Source organism: Crocodylus siamensis, chromosome 4 (assembly GCF_052110815.1).
Source record: "Crocodylus siamensis isolate JL-2025a chromosome 4, ASM5211081v1, whole genome shotgun sequence".
In the NCBI taxonomy this organism is placed as follows: Eukaryota; Metazoa; Chordata; order Crocodylia; family Crocodylidae; genus Crocodylus; species Crocodylus siamensis.
Window position 1 is genome coordinate 207,030,546 of NC_143398.1, and position 17,377 is coordinate 207,047,922.

The 17,377-nt window shown below is 42.6% G+C and overlaps 1 protein-coding gene across 3 annotated transcripts in view; it reads left to right on the plus strand.

The window, feature by feature from the left end:
- Positions 1-17,377, plus strand: part of LRP2 (LDL receptor related protein 2) — a 217,917-nt gene that overhangs the window by 183,208 nt on the left and 17,332 nt on the right. For 2 of the 3 annotated variants that reach the window (XM_090045536.1, XM_090045537.1), the window contains 10 exons: positions 313-444; positions 1,742-1,885; positions 2,792-2,957; positions 7,421-7,549; positions 8,637-8,857; positions 9,329-9,508; positions 10,511-10,630; positions 13,857-13,947; positions 14,471-14,538; positions 14,698-14,818. In XM_090045536.1, coding sequence (XP_089901662.1) covers positions 313-444; positions 1,742-1,885; positions 2,792-2,957; positions 7,421-7,549; positions 8,637-8,857; positions 9,329-9,508; positions 10,511-10,630; positions 13,857-13,947; positions 14,471-14,538; positions 14,698-14,818 — 1,372 coding nt within the window. The remainder of the gene's footprint in view (positions 1-312; positions 445-1,741; positions 1,886-2,791; positions 2,958-7,420; positions 7,550-8,636; positions 8,858-9,328; positions 9,509-10,510; positions 10,631-13,856; positions 13,948-14,470; positions 14,539-14,697; positions 14,819-17,377) is intronic. The other variant, XM_090045539.1, reaches the window with a different exon arrangement.

Below are 17,377 nucleotides of genomic sequence, written 5' to 3' on the forward strand. Positions count from 1 at the left end.
TTTTTCCTTTCCCCAGAGAAGTGAGGTCTTGGTTGCTAACACATAATGATGAATGGAACAAACCACCCATCTCAGAGTTACTTTGTCAGGCTATTTACGGACTCAGGAAGATATCATTGCCTCAGTTACAAGGTCCCTTCCAGCCCTAATGTCTATGAATCTATTAATATAAAGGGTGCTAGAAAAAGACGAACCTCCTTCATGCTGAATAAGTATATTTTCCTTATTTGAGCAGGAAAGCAGCAGATCTAAATGTAAAAGCGAACCATCTTTTTGTAACCCTAGATAACATCTCTTTTCATTTGTGTTTAGATATCAATGAGTGTGAGCTGTTTGGGACCTGTCCCCAGGACTGTAAGAATTCTAAAGGAAGTTATGAGTGTTTCTGTGCAGATGGCTTTAGGTCTGTGGGCGATCAGCTGGGAAAACAGTGTGCAGCCATTGGTATGTTTAACTAACACTTAGGTAAATTGTAAGGAGCAAGCTGAGTGTTGCATAAATGGAAGGTACCCCATTGCAATGAATGAAAACAAGTATCTCTTTTCTCTGGTAGCAGATTATCTAGATATTGCATTCTTGTGGGCAGGAATGTAAATGCTCCCTCCCTGCTTTCATTTTAAACATTAAATGCCATGCCCTAAAAAATGGCTTGGGTGCTTTTCCTCCCTTCCCCCCAAATTTCCTGAAAACAAAAGACTGCCTGTGCTGCAGTTGTCAGCAGAAGAAAATTAAACCTGCCCATTAGCCCCACTACTGAAAGTTTGGTTTTTGTAACCTAAGTATTTATCAGAAGATAGTTACATTAAACGGGTGCAAATCAAAGACACTTTGCTGACAGATCACCATTTATTGTTCATGGACTGATGAACACAAACAGAAGGCATTTGGCTGTTTGATAACTTCAATCATTAGTTCTCTGTCATAGGTTAATGTGAGTGACAGACATTAAATAGGTAGAAATTTGGCTTAGAAAATGAAAGACAAAGAGCTGAAGAAAGGAGAAAAACAGGTGACAGTGGAACAGTAATAATATACATACTTGACAGCTTTTAGAGTTTAAGTGTCAGATGAGAAGATTATTGTGTACACTCTCCAGGCTGTGTGTAGGGAGCTGAGGTACCTAACTCAGCTACAGATTCAAAAGATGGCCAGTACCTGAAATTTAGGCAATGCTACACTCAATATGATTCTAGCCCAGGGAGCTTATTACGCTGAGTGGGTGCATTGACTTCAACAGACTAATCATGGTTATTGACACTAAGATCAGTAATAAACAATTGTAATACTTGGCACCAATCTTTCAGACCCAAGAGATTTGGGTAGCTTATATGAAGTCAAAATAAGCATTTATTCTTATTTAGAGTGAACTTCTGAAACTTCTTTGATCGACAACTCTTCACCAGGGTGCCCTTAGGGAAAACCAGGAGTAATGGTCACAAACTCCCGGAAGACCACTTCTGGCTCAACATTAGGAAAACCTTTGCAGTCAAGGTGTCCAAACTGTGGAATAAGCTCCTTCCAGAGGTGGTGCAATCTCCTACCCCGGAAATCTTCAAGAGGAGATTGGGCGGTCACCTTGCTGGGGTCACGTGACCCCCAGTTATCTAGTGCAGGGGGGCTGGACCCGAGGATCTCCCGAGGTCTCTTTCAGCCTCACAATCTATGAATTACTCATTGTCATCTTCTTTATATAAATGAATATATTAAAACCTGAAAAGTGAAAGCTGTTGTTACTTTTCAGGTAATCCTCCATTGCTACTCCTGCCAGATAATGTACGTATTCGAAGATACAATATTTCATCAGAGCAGTACTCTGACTATATTGATAACCAGGAGCACATCCAAGCTATAGACTATGATTGGGACCCTGAGGGGATAGGCCTGAGTGAGTATATTGAAAGTTTCAGTACTCAGCAGTGTGACTGCTGCTTCTGGAATTTAGTTTTCCTTTTCAGTTTACAAAGGAAATCAAGATCTAACTGGATTAATCAGTCCTGGTTAAATGGACACATCTGTTACCTCTCCCTCACCTTTATATTCCTTCTCTCACAGCCTTATTACCTCTCATATTCCTTGTATTCTGTGTTTTGTTGTCTTTCTTTCCATTTAGTTTTAGATCCAGGGTATAATGATTTCTGTGACAGAGTGGTGGAAGGACCTTAAGGAGGTGTGAAAGATAGCAGGCTGTTAGGGGCCTTGCACTGGCATGTTCAGGGCTGATGAGAGTTACTCACTGAATTCTTCCGTTCTCAGAAGAGTCCCAGTACTGCAGTAGTCTCCACACATGATGTATTCTACCCTCAAAAGGGGTAGGGCTAGTGGATCCTCCTATTATCTCATATACTATACTTACCTCTTCTTTGGCTTTCCCTCCTTTCCTCTGTTCCCTACCCTGCCCCCTCTCCCCACTGCTGCTAAATCCATTTTCTGCACTGGAATGGAGTGAGACCTGGCATAACAGTTCTGCACAGCATGCCGAGGTCTTCAGTAAGATTCTGCTAGCCCTGTGCAGTGAGACATCAGTGCTAAGAGCCCTCCTTTGGTAAATTTTGCACACGTTTACTTACTTTGTTTACATGTAGGTCTAAGCCAGAGTATCTATTTTAGATTGATGGTATTTTCATATATTTGTCTTTTCATTCACAGGGAGGACTGACACTTGATATTCCATAAAGAGACAAATGTTACTTTGATATCTCATGTACAACAGCCATCTCAGCTGGGGAAGGACTTTTCAAAAACTAGTAGACAGATGTCTACACAATGAATTTTTTTTTCCTACTTTTTTCAGGTATTGTATATTTCAGCATTCTTGGCCGTGGCTCTGAATTTGGATCCATCAAACGTGCTTATCTTCCTACATTTGACAGCAGTGGAAACAATCCAGTAAAGGCAGTTGAGTTGAATTTGAGATACATAGTTAATCCTGATGGTCTAGCTGTGGACTGGGTTGGGAGGTAAGTGAATGAGGAAAGCTGGAGATGACTCAGAAAATAGTATGTATAAGAGTGCAATGAATTAGCCACTGCTTAGACCGGGTGTGGGCAAAATGGCAGATCCGGCCAGTGGCTGGACTCCATTTCCCAGTAGCCACTGCTTACACTGTTGCAACTGGTTTCCATGAAGACCCCAGGAGGGGTGGTGCTGTGACAGTGTGGGGGGCCAGGGTTTCCATGGCGACCGGCTCAAGCAGCACTGGCAGGCCCTGTGGCAGGGTAAGGAGCTGCTCTAGGGGCCAGGATTTTGCAGCGGTGACAGGGTGATCCAGAGCTGGGGCAGAGTTGCATCCACTGCTTGCACAGCCCTGCCTGAGGCATGTGGACAGTGGGGCAAAGCAGCGATCTGCTGCCTGCATCTCTCTATCCAGGGTGTGCAGGCAATGGATTGTGGCTCTGCCCCAGCTCTGGACCATGCTGTCACCACCGCAAAATCGCGGCCTCAGCCCCAGAGCAGCTTACCACCTGAACAGAATGGTTTGAATATTACATCCCATACAAGTTGTCTTCCAGTTGATGACAGCCGGTCTCAACGTAGCACAGAAGAATGCACTTTTGTTGCACTTTGCTTCTAAGTTTAACACAGCAGCAAACCATGGGACACAAAACTGTTGAGATGCCTAGAGTTAATGACCTGTTCACAGGGCTCAGCTCAATGCTAATTTGTTGTTAAATGACTTCAGGAGCTACACTTAAACTGCACAGGACCCATGTGTAGCTCATGAGCCATGGTTTGGGTATTCCTGATCAAAGTCCTGTTGCTGACTGAGCCGTGCACATATTCCTTATCTTGCAGATTGACCTTGCCCCACTTGGGTAATTGTGCACAGGCCATTATGTTTGCTGGCATTCCTCCTGGAATTCTGTAAATCATTTGATAAAGAGCTTATCCTCTTGGTTTCAGAAAGAAAGGAAGCTCCTAGTCCATTACTGTGTGCCCATCCTGTCTCTGTGTAAATCTTTACTTGGTCCCCACCACCACTACATGCAAGCACCTCCAAAACAGAACCCAAACAGGAATCCAACAAAGGGAGAATTCTGTTACAGAGGTTTTATTAAGTGCATATGTCTTCTTCCTACTTTTTTTCCTTAGTTATCAAGGGAAAGGATTAGGTTTTTTACCTTATCTGGAAGGTGATGAGCTTAGCGATCATTTCATTTTCATTGTCATTTTCAGAAGTTCTTTTGCCATGTAGAGAAATCGTGGCTACTGTTCTCAAAGTTTGAACCCTGATGCTGACATTTTCTTTGTGTAGAATTACTGAAGGAAGCTGTTGTCCCCTACATGCAGGGTGTTGGTCTTGGTAGCTTGATCCAATACCATGGAGTGTACCTTATAGGTGCAGATAGTATGTATGAAGTGCTTTGTGAGGAGCCAGTATTGTGGGTGATAGATTTTCAGTTTCCAGTGTAATTTCAGAAGTGGGCTGCTGCATTTTGGACCAGCTGGAACTTTTTAGGGATGCCAGTCATTCCAGACACAATGAATTGCAGCAGTCCAACCTGAAAGTGGTGGACCACAATGACCAAATCACTGAACAACCTCATGCCAGCTAAAGGAACTCAAGATCCAGTTGGTGCAATTTTCACTCCTGGATGAATGGATGCATTCTTTACCTCTCCCTCACCCTCATATTCTTTCTCTCACATTCCTTGACTCTCCTATTCCTTCTATTCTATGTTTTTTTCCATTTTGTTTCAGACCCAGAACGCAATGATTTCTATGGCAGAGTGGTGGAAAGCCCCCAACAGGGTGAAAGATAGACATTTTGGCAACAGTAGCTATTTAAGAATCAAGAAACAGGGAAGAGTCTGAAAGACTCCCGTTTTTGGGAGATGGCAGGGGTCTGATTAATTTTCCCTTCTAAACTTATATCTGCTTCACTCAGATTCTGTATCTGTCAGATTACTGAATCAGTGGATGAAAGGCATTTTATTATCAGACTCAGAAGTGAGAGAGTTTATAGACCTGAGCTACATATCTGCATGCTGTTGACATGTAAAGGCTATTAAACTTACCATTTTCCAAGCGGCTCAGTCAAGAAATAGAACAGGAAGGATGATCGAAGCACAACAGGTGTGCAGTCTGGTGAAAATGAGAGAAATTGTTGGTAACAGCTCTCTGAATGAACAAACTTCCTTCTGATTACTCTTAGAATCATAGAAAATTAGAGTTGGAAGGGACCCCAGGAGGTCATCCAGTCCAACCTCCTGCTCAAAGCAGGACCAGCCCCAACTATATCATCCCAGCCAAAGCTTTGTCCAGTTGGTTCTTAAAAGCCTCGAAGGATGGAGATTCCACAAACAGTCTGGGTAATCTATTCCACTGCTTTACTACCCTCCCAGTGGGAAAGTTTTTCTTAATATCTACCTTAAACTTCCTTTGCTGCAACCTGTATCCATTGCTCCTTGTTCTGTTATGTGCCACCACTGAGATCCGTCTAGCTCCACCTTCTTTGGAACTCCCCTTCAGGTAACTGAAAGCTGTTATTAAATGCTTCATCAGTCTTCTCTTCTCCAGACTAAATAAATCCAGTTCCCTCAGCCTCATGATAAGTCATGTGCCCCAGCCCCTTCACCATTTTTGTTGCCTTTCACTGAAGTCTCTTCAATTTGTCTATATCTTTTCTGCAGTGGGGGACCCAAAACTGGACGCAGTACTCCAGATACGGCCTCACCAGTGCCAAATAGGAGGGAATAATCAGTTCCATTCATCTACTAGCAATACTCTTACTAATGCAGCCCAGTATGCCACTTGCTTTCTTTGCAACAAGGGTACACTGTTGGCTTATATTCAGCTTTTTATCCATTGTAATCCCCTGGTTCTTTTCTGCAAAACTGCTGCTTAGCCGGTTGGTCCCCATCCTATAGTGTTGCATGGGATTGTTTCTTCCTAAGTTCAGGACTTTGCACTTGTCCTTATTGAACCTCACCCTTCATGAGCAATAGAAGGATTAGTCCATCTGCCTGACTAATGCTGCTTCCACTTCCATGGCCTTGCTAGAAATCTGACCGGGGGGGGGAGGGGAGGTTTGCATCTGTATTGGCATAATTGAAATCAATCTTTTTAGCCCTTTGAATCTGAGGTGTCTTGCAGATTTCTTGTAGTACTTCAAAGGCCACTTGGATAAACAGACAGAGTGGGGAAAAGAGACATTTTCAGTTAAGTTCCAGCAGTGTTAAGTATTCTGCTTAATATATAATCTTCTTTGAAGCTATGTCCAGCTGGTAAACTTACCACCCCAGTGGCAACTGCACTGCTACAGGCTTGCTGCTTCCGAAACTGGAAGCAATGGAGTTGTGCACACAGAGTGCATCAGGCAGCTACTTAGTTGCCTCTTCCACAAGCTAATTAGTATTTTTGTGGTACCAGATGGCTACAGATACACTGGTTCTAGTATAAGAAGCAGCCTGCCCATAGCAGTGCAGTGAACTAGAGGATGCTGTTACTGGAGAGGATAAATTTACTGCATGTAACTATAATCCGAGAGAGGTGAGAAGAAAGACAAAGACATAATGATTAGCCAAATCCAAAGAAAAGTTAACTGTAGACTCCTGAGGTCTGAGATCATGTGCATCAGGGTATGATACATATAAATTAATTAAAATACTTGTTTCTGAAAATGTTATTGTCAAACAGTAAAAATGTAGCAAGAGCTGTCGATACAAGAAGTCGAATACAGACGCTCCAAAGGAACTAGTAAACTAATTCCATGGCAAAGTAATTTCAGTTTTAATGAATCTGTTTTCTATTTCTGGAAGATTGCTGCATCTGTGAAGATGTTCATTAACTACTTACAATGCCTAGAAGTAGCAATGAAACCTCACAGTGGGCACAGCTACATGTGCATTACTGCACTGTTGCTGTGGCGCATTAACTATAGTACCTCTAATATGAGGTACTACATAAATGCACGGTAGCCAATGCTGATGCGCAGTAGCAGTGGTGTGTGGTCTTTTTGTGATGCTTAGTGCACAATTGACTAATTTTACTGGGCATTAGAGCATTAGCATGGTTTTTGCTGTGACGTGCTAATGTAGAGTAGAATTAGTCTACTAAGCATTAAGCATATTGTGTAGACGCACCCAGTAGGTCTTTGATTAAGGTAACTTGACAGAGACAAGAGCAGCTTCAGAAACTTCTGAACAAAGAGAAATCTAGTGATCTTTATAGACAGGTCCCCTAAACTCTTTTGCAACCTACATTTGAATTCAGTAGCAAGGTTTCTGTTGCAGAGTGGTGTGGCAAACTACATTCTAAAATGCAACCAATGAAGTTTCCCTGTATTACTTATTTTAGTACTTATTCCAGTTGATGTTACAGTGTTTCAGTGAAAGATAAGAGATAAACAGATTTCCTCATGCTCATGGAGACATGGTATTTTGACCATCTGAATCATTTTATTTTTTTTTATATAATTCAGGCATCTTTACTGGACAGATGCAGGGACAAATCGAATAGAGGTGGCAAAACTAGATGGAAGGTACAGGAAGTGGCTTATCTACTCTCAACTGGATCAACCAGCAGCTATAGTTGTCAATCCCAAACTGGGGTAAGCTTTTCAGGACTGATGCAATTATTTTCAATAGTATGTGACAAGCAAGACAAGTCAGAATCCTATGCTGCGGAGAGAGCTCTTACCAGAAAATCTGATATAACTGTTTTATATTAGAATGATATATTATTAGAGATACATGCTTTATTAATATATAGTAACATATCAGTATGTCACTACTATATTAAAATGACATGCTAATTATTAGAATGCTATATTTTCTATTTCTACTATAATTTCTGTTTACTTCATTGGGAGTTCTGTGTCTGTCCTGACAGCAAGGAGTTTTTTAATTAAAGAATGTATCTCTAGGCCAAATGTCAGGAGGACCCTATTTTGAGGTCAGAGCAGAGTTACCAGGGCCACGTTTACACGAGATGCTGACTGTGCAGTAGCTTGTTACACAGTAGTGTCATGTACCAGAACATGTGATGCAATGCTACTGCACAGGAGTAACAAACTACTGTGCAGTCAGCATCACCTAAAAGCCATTCAGCAATACTACTGCACAGTAACCAGAGTCATTGGTTTCTACAAGTACTAAATGACTGCGCAGTAATGACTGCAAAGTCAGCATCTCATGTAGATGCAGCCCAGGAGTGCAAACAGAAGCCAAGCTGCTGTCTATCAAACTGTAAATTATTGGTGGATGACATGGGCTATTCAGGATAACTATAAAAATCTCTTTCCTAAAGTTTGCCTGCATGCCGCTTTGCTTATTATCACTGAAACATGGAAAGCTGCAGGAATCTCATCCACTGATAGTTTACAAGAAACAGAGAAATCTCAATGGCTTCTTTTTTTCTTGTTGTTGATTAGCCTAAAGAGTGACCAGTTTGTGTAGTACATGAGGTATACTATAAATTATATCATGGTGCTGTCACATGCACTTTGCTGGATTGGGCCTATAAGTGGAAGGAAAAGACAGAATAAAATATCCTTGATCCTGAAATAATTCTTTCTTTGTAAAATTGGGTGCTGTACTCTGTAGGGCATACAGCAATATGCTACAGGGTAGCCTACTCAATGAAGCTGTGAAGCAGTGAGATCTAAACAATTTTAAAGTTTAGTTACATTCTTCTAGGCTTATGTATTGGACTGACTGGGGAAGGCAGCCAAAGATTGAATGTGCCTGGATGGATGGGCAGCAAAGGCAAACACTGATTTCAGATGACCTTGGCTGGCCAACAGGTCTTTCTGTTGATTATCTGAACAATGACAGGATCTACTGGAGTGATTCTAAAGAAAATATTATTGAATCTATGAGACCTGATGGGACAGCTAGAACCATTGTATTACAGGGAGGTAAGTTATGAATATGGATTTTGCATATATTCCTAGTTTAGAAAACCAAGTTGAATTTATATCTTGATTTTTCTAATTCTTGGCCATCATAACTGGGGGGAGATTTTCAGAAGTGCTCAGCATCCATTTAGGATCCTAATTAAGAATCACACTTGGAAGATTTTTAGATTTACCTTAGACAGGTGTAAATGACTATTCAAGACACAACATATGCAGTGGTGGAAAACTAGTTCCACTGGGACCAAATCCCTTGGGCAATATGGATAGAATGTATCACAAGGTGGATTAGTGTTCTTCTGCATGTGTTTGTAGGTACAGAAGCATTATGGTGTCAATCTTGTAATGACACATCTACTAGTAAAATACCTTAAATGCAAAAATGCAGATATTGAATTCAAGAAGAATCATTATTGATTCATCAGTGCTGTTACAGGCCCATGTGGTGACTGACTCTTGTTTTGTCCTTTTGAGAAGTAAGCAGTCCATACAGCCTTGATGTCTTTGAAGGCCATTTATATTGGATGTCTAAGGAAAGAGGAGAAGTCTGGAAGAAAGATAAATTTGGAAGTGGAGAAAAAGTGAAAATGCTGACTGTAAACCCTTGGCTCACTCAAGTGCGCATCTATCATCAGCATAGATACAATCAGTCAGGTAATCACCTGTCTTGGATTGTCTGTTCCTTATTATCTGGAAACTGCAGATCCAAATCAGTAACAATGCCTTCAGAAAGCTTAGTAGTACCTTAGTAACAGGCATATCTGTCAGCACATGTAGCTCTGAGAACATAGAAATGGAATGAGGCTGGCAGTGTAAAAAAGTACTTTGTGGCTATCCAAAACTAAATGAGAGTTGAAACATAACAGTGTAATATTTCTTATCTTTGGAATCATTCAGCACTAAAGTATGGCTGTGTCATCTCCCCACCTCTCCTGGCTCTCATACAGGGAGCAGTCATAACATACATTTATGTTTCCCATACAAAGTGGAAGCCACCCAGTGTGGGTTCCAAAGGAGACTACCTCAACCAGGATGAATGCATCTTAACTCTTCATGCACTAGCAGAGCAGTTCAGAGGGAGTGCAGGGTACTCCAGTATGCTCTTCCCAGAAAGTATTATATCTTCACATCTTCACAGTTCGTAGGCACTGGGGATGTCCTATTCATTCCTTCAACTTCTTGTGCTTCCATTATCTAGTGGAGGCCAACTTTTTTGGCAGATATGCTACAAAATAGTCTTGCACCCTCCCAGAATGCCACTCTAATCCCTTTTTCTTGTTTGATATACTACTCAGCTTTCTGCTTCCTGCCATATGCTCCCTGCCACTGAGCTGCCTGTCCCTTCTTCCATCTGCCACGTACCACATATAGGCGGTCAGTACTGTTTGTGGTACCTGTGCTTCATGTAGGCCACCACTGCCGTATTCTATCCCTTAGAAAGAATACAAAGTAAGTCAGCCAAAGAGTTTTAATATAAAATGCTATGCTTAAAAGTCAGGCATCAAGTTAGGATAGCTTTAGAGAAAACATTTTGTTCAAATTTTTGGATTGTAATATTCATGACTTACTTTACTGACCAGTAAAAACCCCATATTATGTCTCCAGAATTGCGGCTGGATTTTTTCTTCATGTATCTTTGTGCTATGTGTATTTCAGTGCCTAACCCTTGTAAAGATGTCTGCAGCCACCTCTGCTTGCTAAGGCCTGGGGGATACACTTGTGCTTGTCCTCAAGGAGCTCGATTTGTAGAAGGCAGCAGCACAGAGTGTGATGCAGGTAATCAGAGTGAAATGAAACTGGAGGAATCACCGATTTCATAGCATTTTCTGTTATTATGCAATTCTGGTTTTGGGCAGGGGAGAGATATGTATTTCCATAACCAATAAAGCATTTCTGAATTAGAAATGTAATTTGGAAAGAAGGTGATTCAGTTGTTAAAGTAGGGACCAAGAAATAAGGACATCGGGTTTTGTTCCCAGCCATGAGTGGATCTAGAGTTTCCTAACGAGGGATGTGGTGCATCGGGGTGGCCAACCTGTGGCTCCGGAGCCACATGAAGCTCTTCAGCAGTTAATATGCGTCTCTGAATCTTTGCACAAGCTCATGGTGACCAGTTTCCAGAAGCTGGTCACTGTGTGCTTGTTCAAAGATTCAAGGAGACCAATGCTAACTTCTGAAGAGTCGTATGTGGCCCCAGAGCCGCAGGTTGGCCACCCCTATGGTACGTCAGTCCCCCAGGCTATGGAGGATGGAGGCAAATGGAGGCATCTACCCCCTACAGCCTATTCGCTCCATCTCCCTGCCCCGCCCCCACAAGCTCCCCTACCAGTCTCCCTTTCTCCCCCCTTAGCCTTGCTTTGCTGTGGAAGACTCTATATATACTGCAGCCTGGGACACTGATCACAGCCCTAGCCTGACCCTGTAGCAGTGACATGCAGCCCACATGGCTGCTATAGGGCTGGGCTGGGGCCACACTCAGTGCTCAGGCTGGAACAGGGATGGAATCTACCAGTATGGAGCAAGGGTAAGGAAACAGGGAAGTGGGGAGCACAGGGTGGGGGGTGGATGGGAGTGGGGAACACAGAGTAGGGAGGAAGAGGTGAGGGGGAAGCAGAGGCTGGAAGAAGGGGGCAGGAGGGGGAGCAGAGGGGGAAGAGGGGCCCAAGACTGCAGGGGGAATAGGGGGCAGGCAGGGAGACGGGCACAAACAGGGGGCAAGGTGCTTGACCTCCCTGCACTATCTACCCCCCTCTTCCGCCTACTTCCCTGGAACAGTGTGAGGCATGAATTAAAGACAACTCTCCAATAATTAGGTTCTATATATGGAAAATGATAACAAATGTATACATTTTCCATGTATAGAATGTAATTACAGGGGGTGGGCGGGTAATCTTAAATTTGAGTAAATATGGCCCCATTGATTTATATGGGAGTTTTGCTTGTGGAAATGCTTCAGGAATAGACTGTTTCTTACTACTAATATATTTTACCAAATAGAGTAATTATCTAAGTGGTAAGCATAAGGAAGACAGCTGGATGCATTTGTCATTTAAAGACCATTACAGTTGATGGGATTCAGATTATATTTAAACTAATCTTTTAATATATACATTTCTGGAATATCTAAGGCAGACCAGTAAAACTGTACTTTAAAGAATGTTATTCAATTTTTAAGATTTTCATTAGATTCAACATCCAAATAACATAATTATCTTTGTGAGTTCCCCTTAAAACTTGCCAACTGCTGTGCATTTAAGTCAATTCAGGCAATACTGTGATACCTGCAGCCTTGGGCTGTGTGTAGATGAAGCAAGGGGCATGTGCGCACAATACTTTAAAGCAGGCTAAATGTTTTTGGAGTGCTTTAATGGTGATGGTGTTTGCATGCCTTGGCAGCATATTGCGCATTAATTTCAACTGCTGTAGGAAATTCAGCAGCATAACACACCTTAAATGACTTGGGGTGCAACAAGCTAAAACTTTTGAGGCGTTTTAGTTTGCTGCCCCTAAAGCTGCAGAGCGAAGCACTGGGCTCAGTGCAGCTCCGCAGCTCTGCAGGAAGTCCTGCAGGCAGCCTGGCAGCAGCCCGGGGAGGCAGGCTCCGCCCAAGAAAAGCGGCAAGCCTGATTTCCTCCCCTCCCCACCCCCCAGAGCCTGCCTACCTGCCTGAGCTGCACGAGGGCCCAGTACTTCCTCCCATGGCTACAATGCCCCCCACCCAGGACTGTCTGAGACGGGGGCCTGCAGGCGAGTGCTGCCTGGAGGGACCCACCGCTGCCATGGAGGGAAGCACCAGCCCCCTTTTCCCCATAGTCCAGGGTCCACTTTGCCCACCGGCTGCTTGCCCTTCCCTCCCCACTGCCGGAGAGGCAGGTAAGTATGGGGTGTGTGCACGACACAGGGATTTACTTTGCCCTAAATTGAAGCGGTGGGTTTAAAAACCCACCGCTTCAATTTAGGGTCCCCATTTCATCTACACACACCCTCAGGCAGTTCCTGAAGGACAACAGAAAAGCTTGTGTAATACTGGGTAATGCAAATATGAGCTGATTTGTACCAATGAACACTATGGGGATAATAATTTAAAATATCTGGGAGTTTTTTGTTTTTTCAGATTTGGGCATTTCATAGGTTTAAAAGCAAATTTCCTCCCACTGTTCCCTTAATTTTCTCCATAAATAAGTATGTCCTAGGTGCAGGGACCCACTACACATTACATATATTACACAATTAATTGGTTAATCATGCACTAAATTTAGGATGGCCTCACCTGCAAAGTAATCATCATGCAATTAACTGGTTAGTTGCACAATAAATTTAAAACAGCCACACATACAAAGTAATTACCACACCATAGAAAGGACTGTCCAGCTATAAAAAGAGCCATCCAGCTACAAAGTTAGTGCTTGAAAATGTGTATCAACTCTGTAGCTGGTTCCTATCCAGCTTTAATTTGAATATGTAGCAGGACCCTTACATGTTACTTACTACCCATTCCTATGGATCTCAGTCCCCAAATTGGCTTGCTGACAGAGTCTGAGGTAGATGAGATAAAATCATGTATTTTTTGGCCATCTTTTTCTCCTTTTCCAGTACCAGAGCATACATTGCAGGATCCTGCAGTTTGCAGAAATGGAAATGAATTGTATATTTAAGAGGAAACATTGAAACCTATACTTTTCCTGTTACCACTGAGTGCTGCTACTGAATAATTTTTTTTTATACAAGAATAGAAGTTTTGTGTGAAATAAACATTGTATTTCGGCAGAAAAGTAAATCAAACAACAGCATATAGCCCTAGCATTAAAAACAGCATTGCAGCAAGTGGCCTTGACATTTGAATACACACACTTTAGTTGTACACAGTAAACTGGAGTTATTGCATACCCAAAATGACAGGACTTGTTGAAATTTGACCCTAAAGGAAGTAAAATATTGCATGGTCGTGTACGCTGTGCTAGATATGACTCATTAACTCTTGCCTGGCTTTCAATTTCTACAGCTATTGAACCCCCTCCAACAATGCCACCAGCATGCAGATGTATGTATGGAGGGACATGCTATATCGATGAAAGCAACCTTCCCAAATGCAAGTAAGTCAGTATGTCAGTACTGTAGGTCAGAACTTGCTCGTTCGGCTTCCCTGTGCTTTTCAGCTCTTTAAAATGTAACGAAGGTGATGCAGCAACAGAAGATGTAACACATCACAATAGCATATTCATAGCAATGCTAGGAAGGGTGTGTTTGAGAATAAAATATGAATAATTTTGAAATGAAACAGTTTAAAAAAAATAAACACACCCAAAATATTTCTAGTACAAGCTATAGAATAAAGGAGTGCCTGGCGATGAAAGGGGAAAGCATCAGAAATCTACCCTTAAATGAACCAGTAGGTGCCACTGTTGTTCCACTGAAATCTCCAAACTTCAAGTATTCAGGTTTTATGACTCAGCATTGCTGTAGCTCTGTTTATTTCTCTTTTCAGTCAATGAAACATGTAATTACTAAAATGCAAGTTAAAATTTATGGCACCTAGGTAAACATTACAGAAAAAAACAAAGTTGAAGTAGTAGACTTAATAAAAGACAAGAGTCAGCTGTCCTTTTATATTAACAGGTGTTCTTACGGTTACACTGGGAATTATTGTGAAATAGGATTATCAAGAGGAGTGCCTCCAGGAACAAGTAAGCTTCAAGTATATATTAAACTTGATAACTGATTCAAGGCATGTGAAATGCCTTAGTATCATATCTGTTTAAAGTCAATTTTATAATTCTGTGGGCTTCTTTTCAACATTAATCTGTGTTTGCTTTAATAGTTACTTATTCTTCTGTCTCTGATAGCAGCAGTAGCAGTATTGCTGATAGTCATTTTAATAATAATAATTGGAGTGTTGGTGGCTGGAGGCTTTTTTAACTACAGACGGACAGGCTCCATCTTACCAGCGTTTCCCAAATTGCCAAGGTAGGTTTCACAAAGTAAGATATTGTTTGGAGTCTCTGTACATTTGTGCCTAGATGTTTAAGAATACAGTATATGTTACTACATAATACTTCCTCATGGGGGTGCAGGGAAAAAGCAAATCCTAAAGATTTCTTTGTTCAGTTGATATCAAAGCTCTGGTGTTTCTGTTTGTTTTAAAGCAAAGTACCATTGTCAAATTGTACTGACCTGGTCACAGAATAGTCCATTCAGAGGGTTATGAAATTCTTAAATAAATATCTTTATTTTATTATTTTATTAAAAATTAGGATACAAATCTAGCAAGTTAGTTACAGGAAATGTTTAATCATTGCAAAAGGGGTGTCTTCTTGAACCTTGTATTTATTTGTAAGAAAGACAGTTACTAGGGGTATAGTTAGGACACATGCTGTAATTTTCTGGTGCACAGGAGGCAGGAGACCTCTGAGCAGGAGCCACCTGAGGAGCAAAGCAGTCCAATGAAATTCAGTTTCATGAACTGCTACACTTTTTTACAAGAGAGAAGAGATGAAGGGAAAAGAAAGGGCTCAGAATGCAAGAAGGCTCTAGTCAGATTAATTAATAGATTAATGTTGTTATTCCTTTTCTTTTCAAGTGTAATATTTGGTCCTTAAAGTGAAGGAGAATGCATGTTGCAGCTGAAAGAATGTGTGTGTGTATGACTGGGTAGGTGATCTATACATGCTGCCTGCACCAATTTAACTAATAAAACTGATATAATTAAATTGCTGTATCCTGCAATGTGGTCATATACATATATAAGTATACTTTGGTGTTCCAATATAAATGCTACAGTATACTAAATAATATAACTGCATCCACACTGGCTCAACTTTATTACACCAGTTTAATTACATATTTATTCAAATCCAAGATGAAGTGCAACCCCTCCCCCCCAAATCACAATGGGTTGAAAAAAAAGTCTAATATTTGATTACTGGCCCAGGACAGGTGGTGGCTCAGCCCCAGGTTGAGGCCTGTGTGCAGTGCGGGGAGGGGGACGGGGCTTGCGGGGGTGGGAGTGTAGGGGAGACTCCAGGTGGGAGTTAGGAGCAAATGCAGGGAGATCACATGATAGGGGAATGGAGCATGGTGGGGACTGCACAGTCTGCCCCTCCCTGGCAACCCTCCCTTAAATTTGAAGCCATTTTAAATTCAGGTAAATACAGGATATTGGTTTTTGAGCTTATATAATCAAATTGATGCAAGATGAAAGAAACTGGAGGTGGGGGGGAGGGAGGGAGGGAGAGAGAGAGAGAGTTAGACTTATAACTGTCCACTGCTCACTACAATATTCTTTTTGCTTTCTTCCATGGAAGTGTCCTACATCACCAGACACTAGGAGTATGGACAGGCATTCATTTATAGTTAGGGGCCTACAAAGTTCATGGCAGAAGTGGGGTGTATGGCAGCTCCTTTAATCTTTCATGTTCCCCTGCATGCCCCTGCTTCCCCCTCCCTTGATGTTGATTGGCAGAGGGGCCCCACATCTCTCTCCTGATAGGCAGGGAAGCAAAAACCATGGTTATAAACATGGCATGGTTTTTGCCTCCCTCACCAGTCAGCAACAAGCATCGGAGCCACCAGGGTGCTTCAGCCAATTAGGAGGCAAAAACAGCACTATATTTAAAACCACAGTTTTTGCCTCCCTGCTGATCAGGAGTGAGCTGCAAGCATGGCCCCTTCAGCACTCAGTGGTGGAGGGATGTGCATGGGAACCTGCAAGATTGAAGGAGCTGCAGCGCACCCCACTTCTGCTGTGAATTCAGTAGGTCCCTGTTTATAGTGCTACAAAGTGCCTCTGTACTTTGTAGCGCTGCAAAAATAAAGCACTAGGGGGGCCATACAGGTATTTCAGCCCCCTGGCTGGAGTGCCACAGTCACCTCAAAGGTGAACTTCAGCCAGGGGCAGTAGGGGACTTTTCCTGCTGCTGGGGGAGCCCAGCCACTCATCACTTCTACTGGGGAAGGTAGCAGGCTGTCAGTAATCGGCTGCCAGCTGCTGAAAACACCCTTTTCTCTTCCCTGCCACCCGTGTCTGTGGTAAGGGTGATAAAACTGTTCTCTTTGTACCCACCAGCCCTAATAGTGCCACCACTGGCACCAGAGCCCAACTTTTGTTGGGGATCTTGCAGTGGTAGCAGAAATTGCCTCATCCTAAGCCTAACCCTCAATTCTGCCTGCTTTGCTGCACAGCTGGTCAGTAGAGCTGGGTAGCAGTGGAGCTGCTGCAGTTAGCAGAGCTGTGGCTGGCTTTTGCAGGGTGTCTTGAAATGGCAGTGGCAGCACCCTACTGGAAAGAACTGGGGCTCTTGAAGTGGCATTGCCAGTAGGAGCAGGATCCCAGTGGGGCTGTGTGACAGTTTGTGGCTGGGTGGGCTATCAGGGAGCAAGCCACTCTCCTTCCCTCCTCTTTTCCACCCCTTGGAGATAGAGAAGGGAAAATGGGGGATTGTGGGATGCTAGGGGGCCTGGAGACCTCTGTAATGCTATGTGTAACTATACATGCATTATACATAGCACAACAAAGCCAAGAACTTC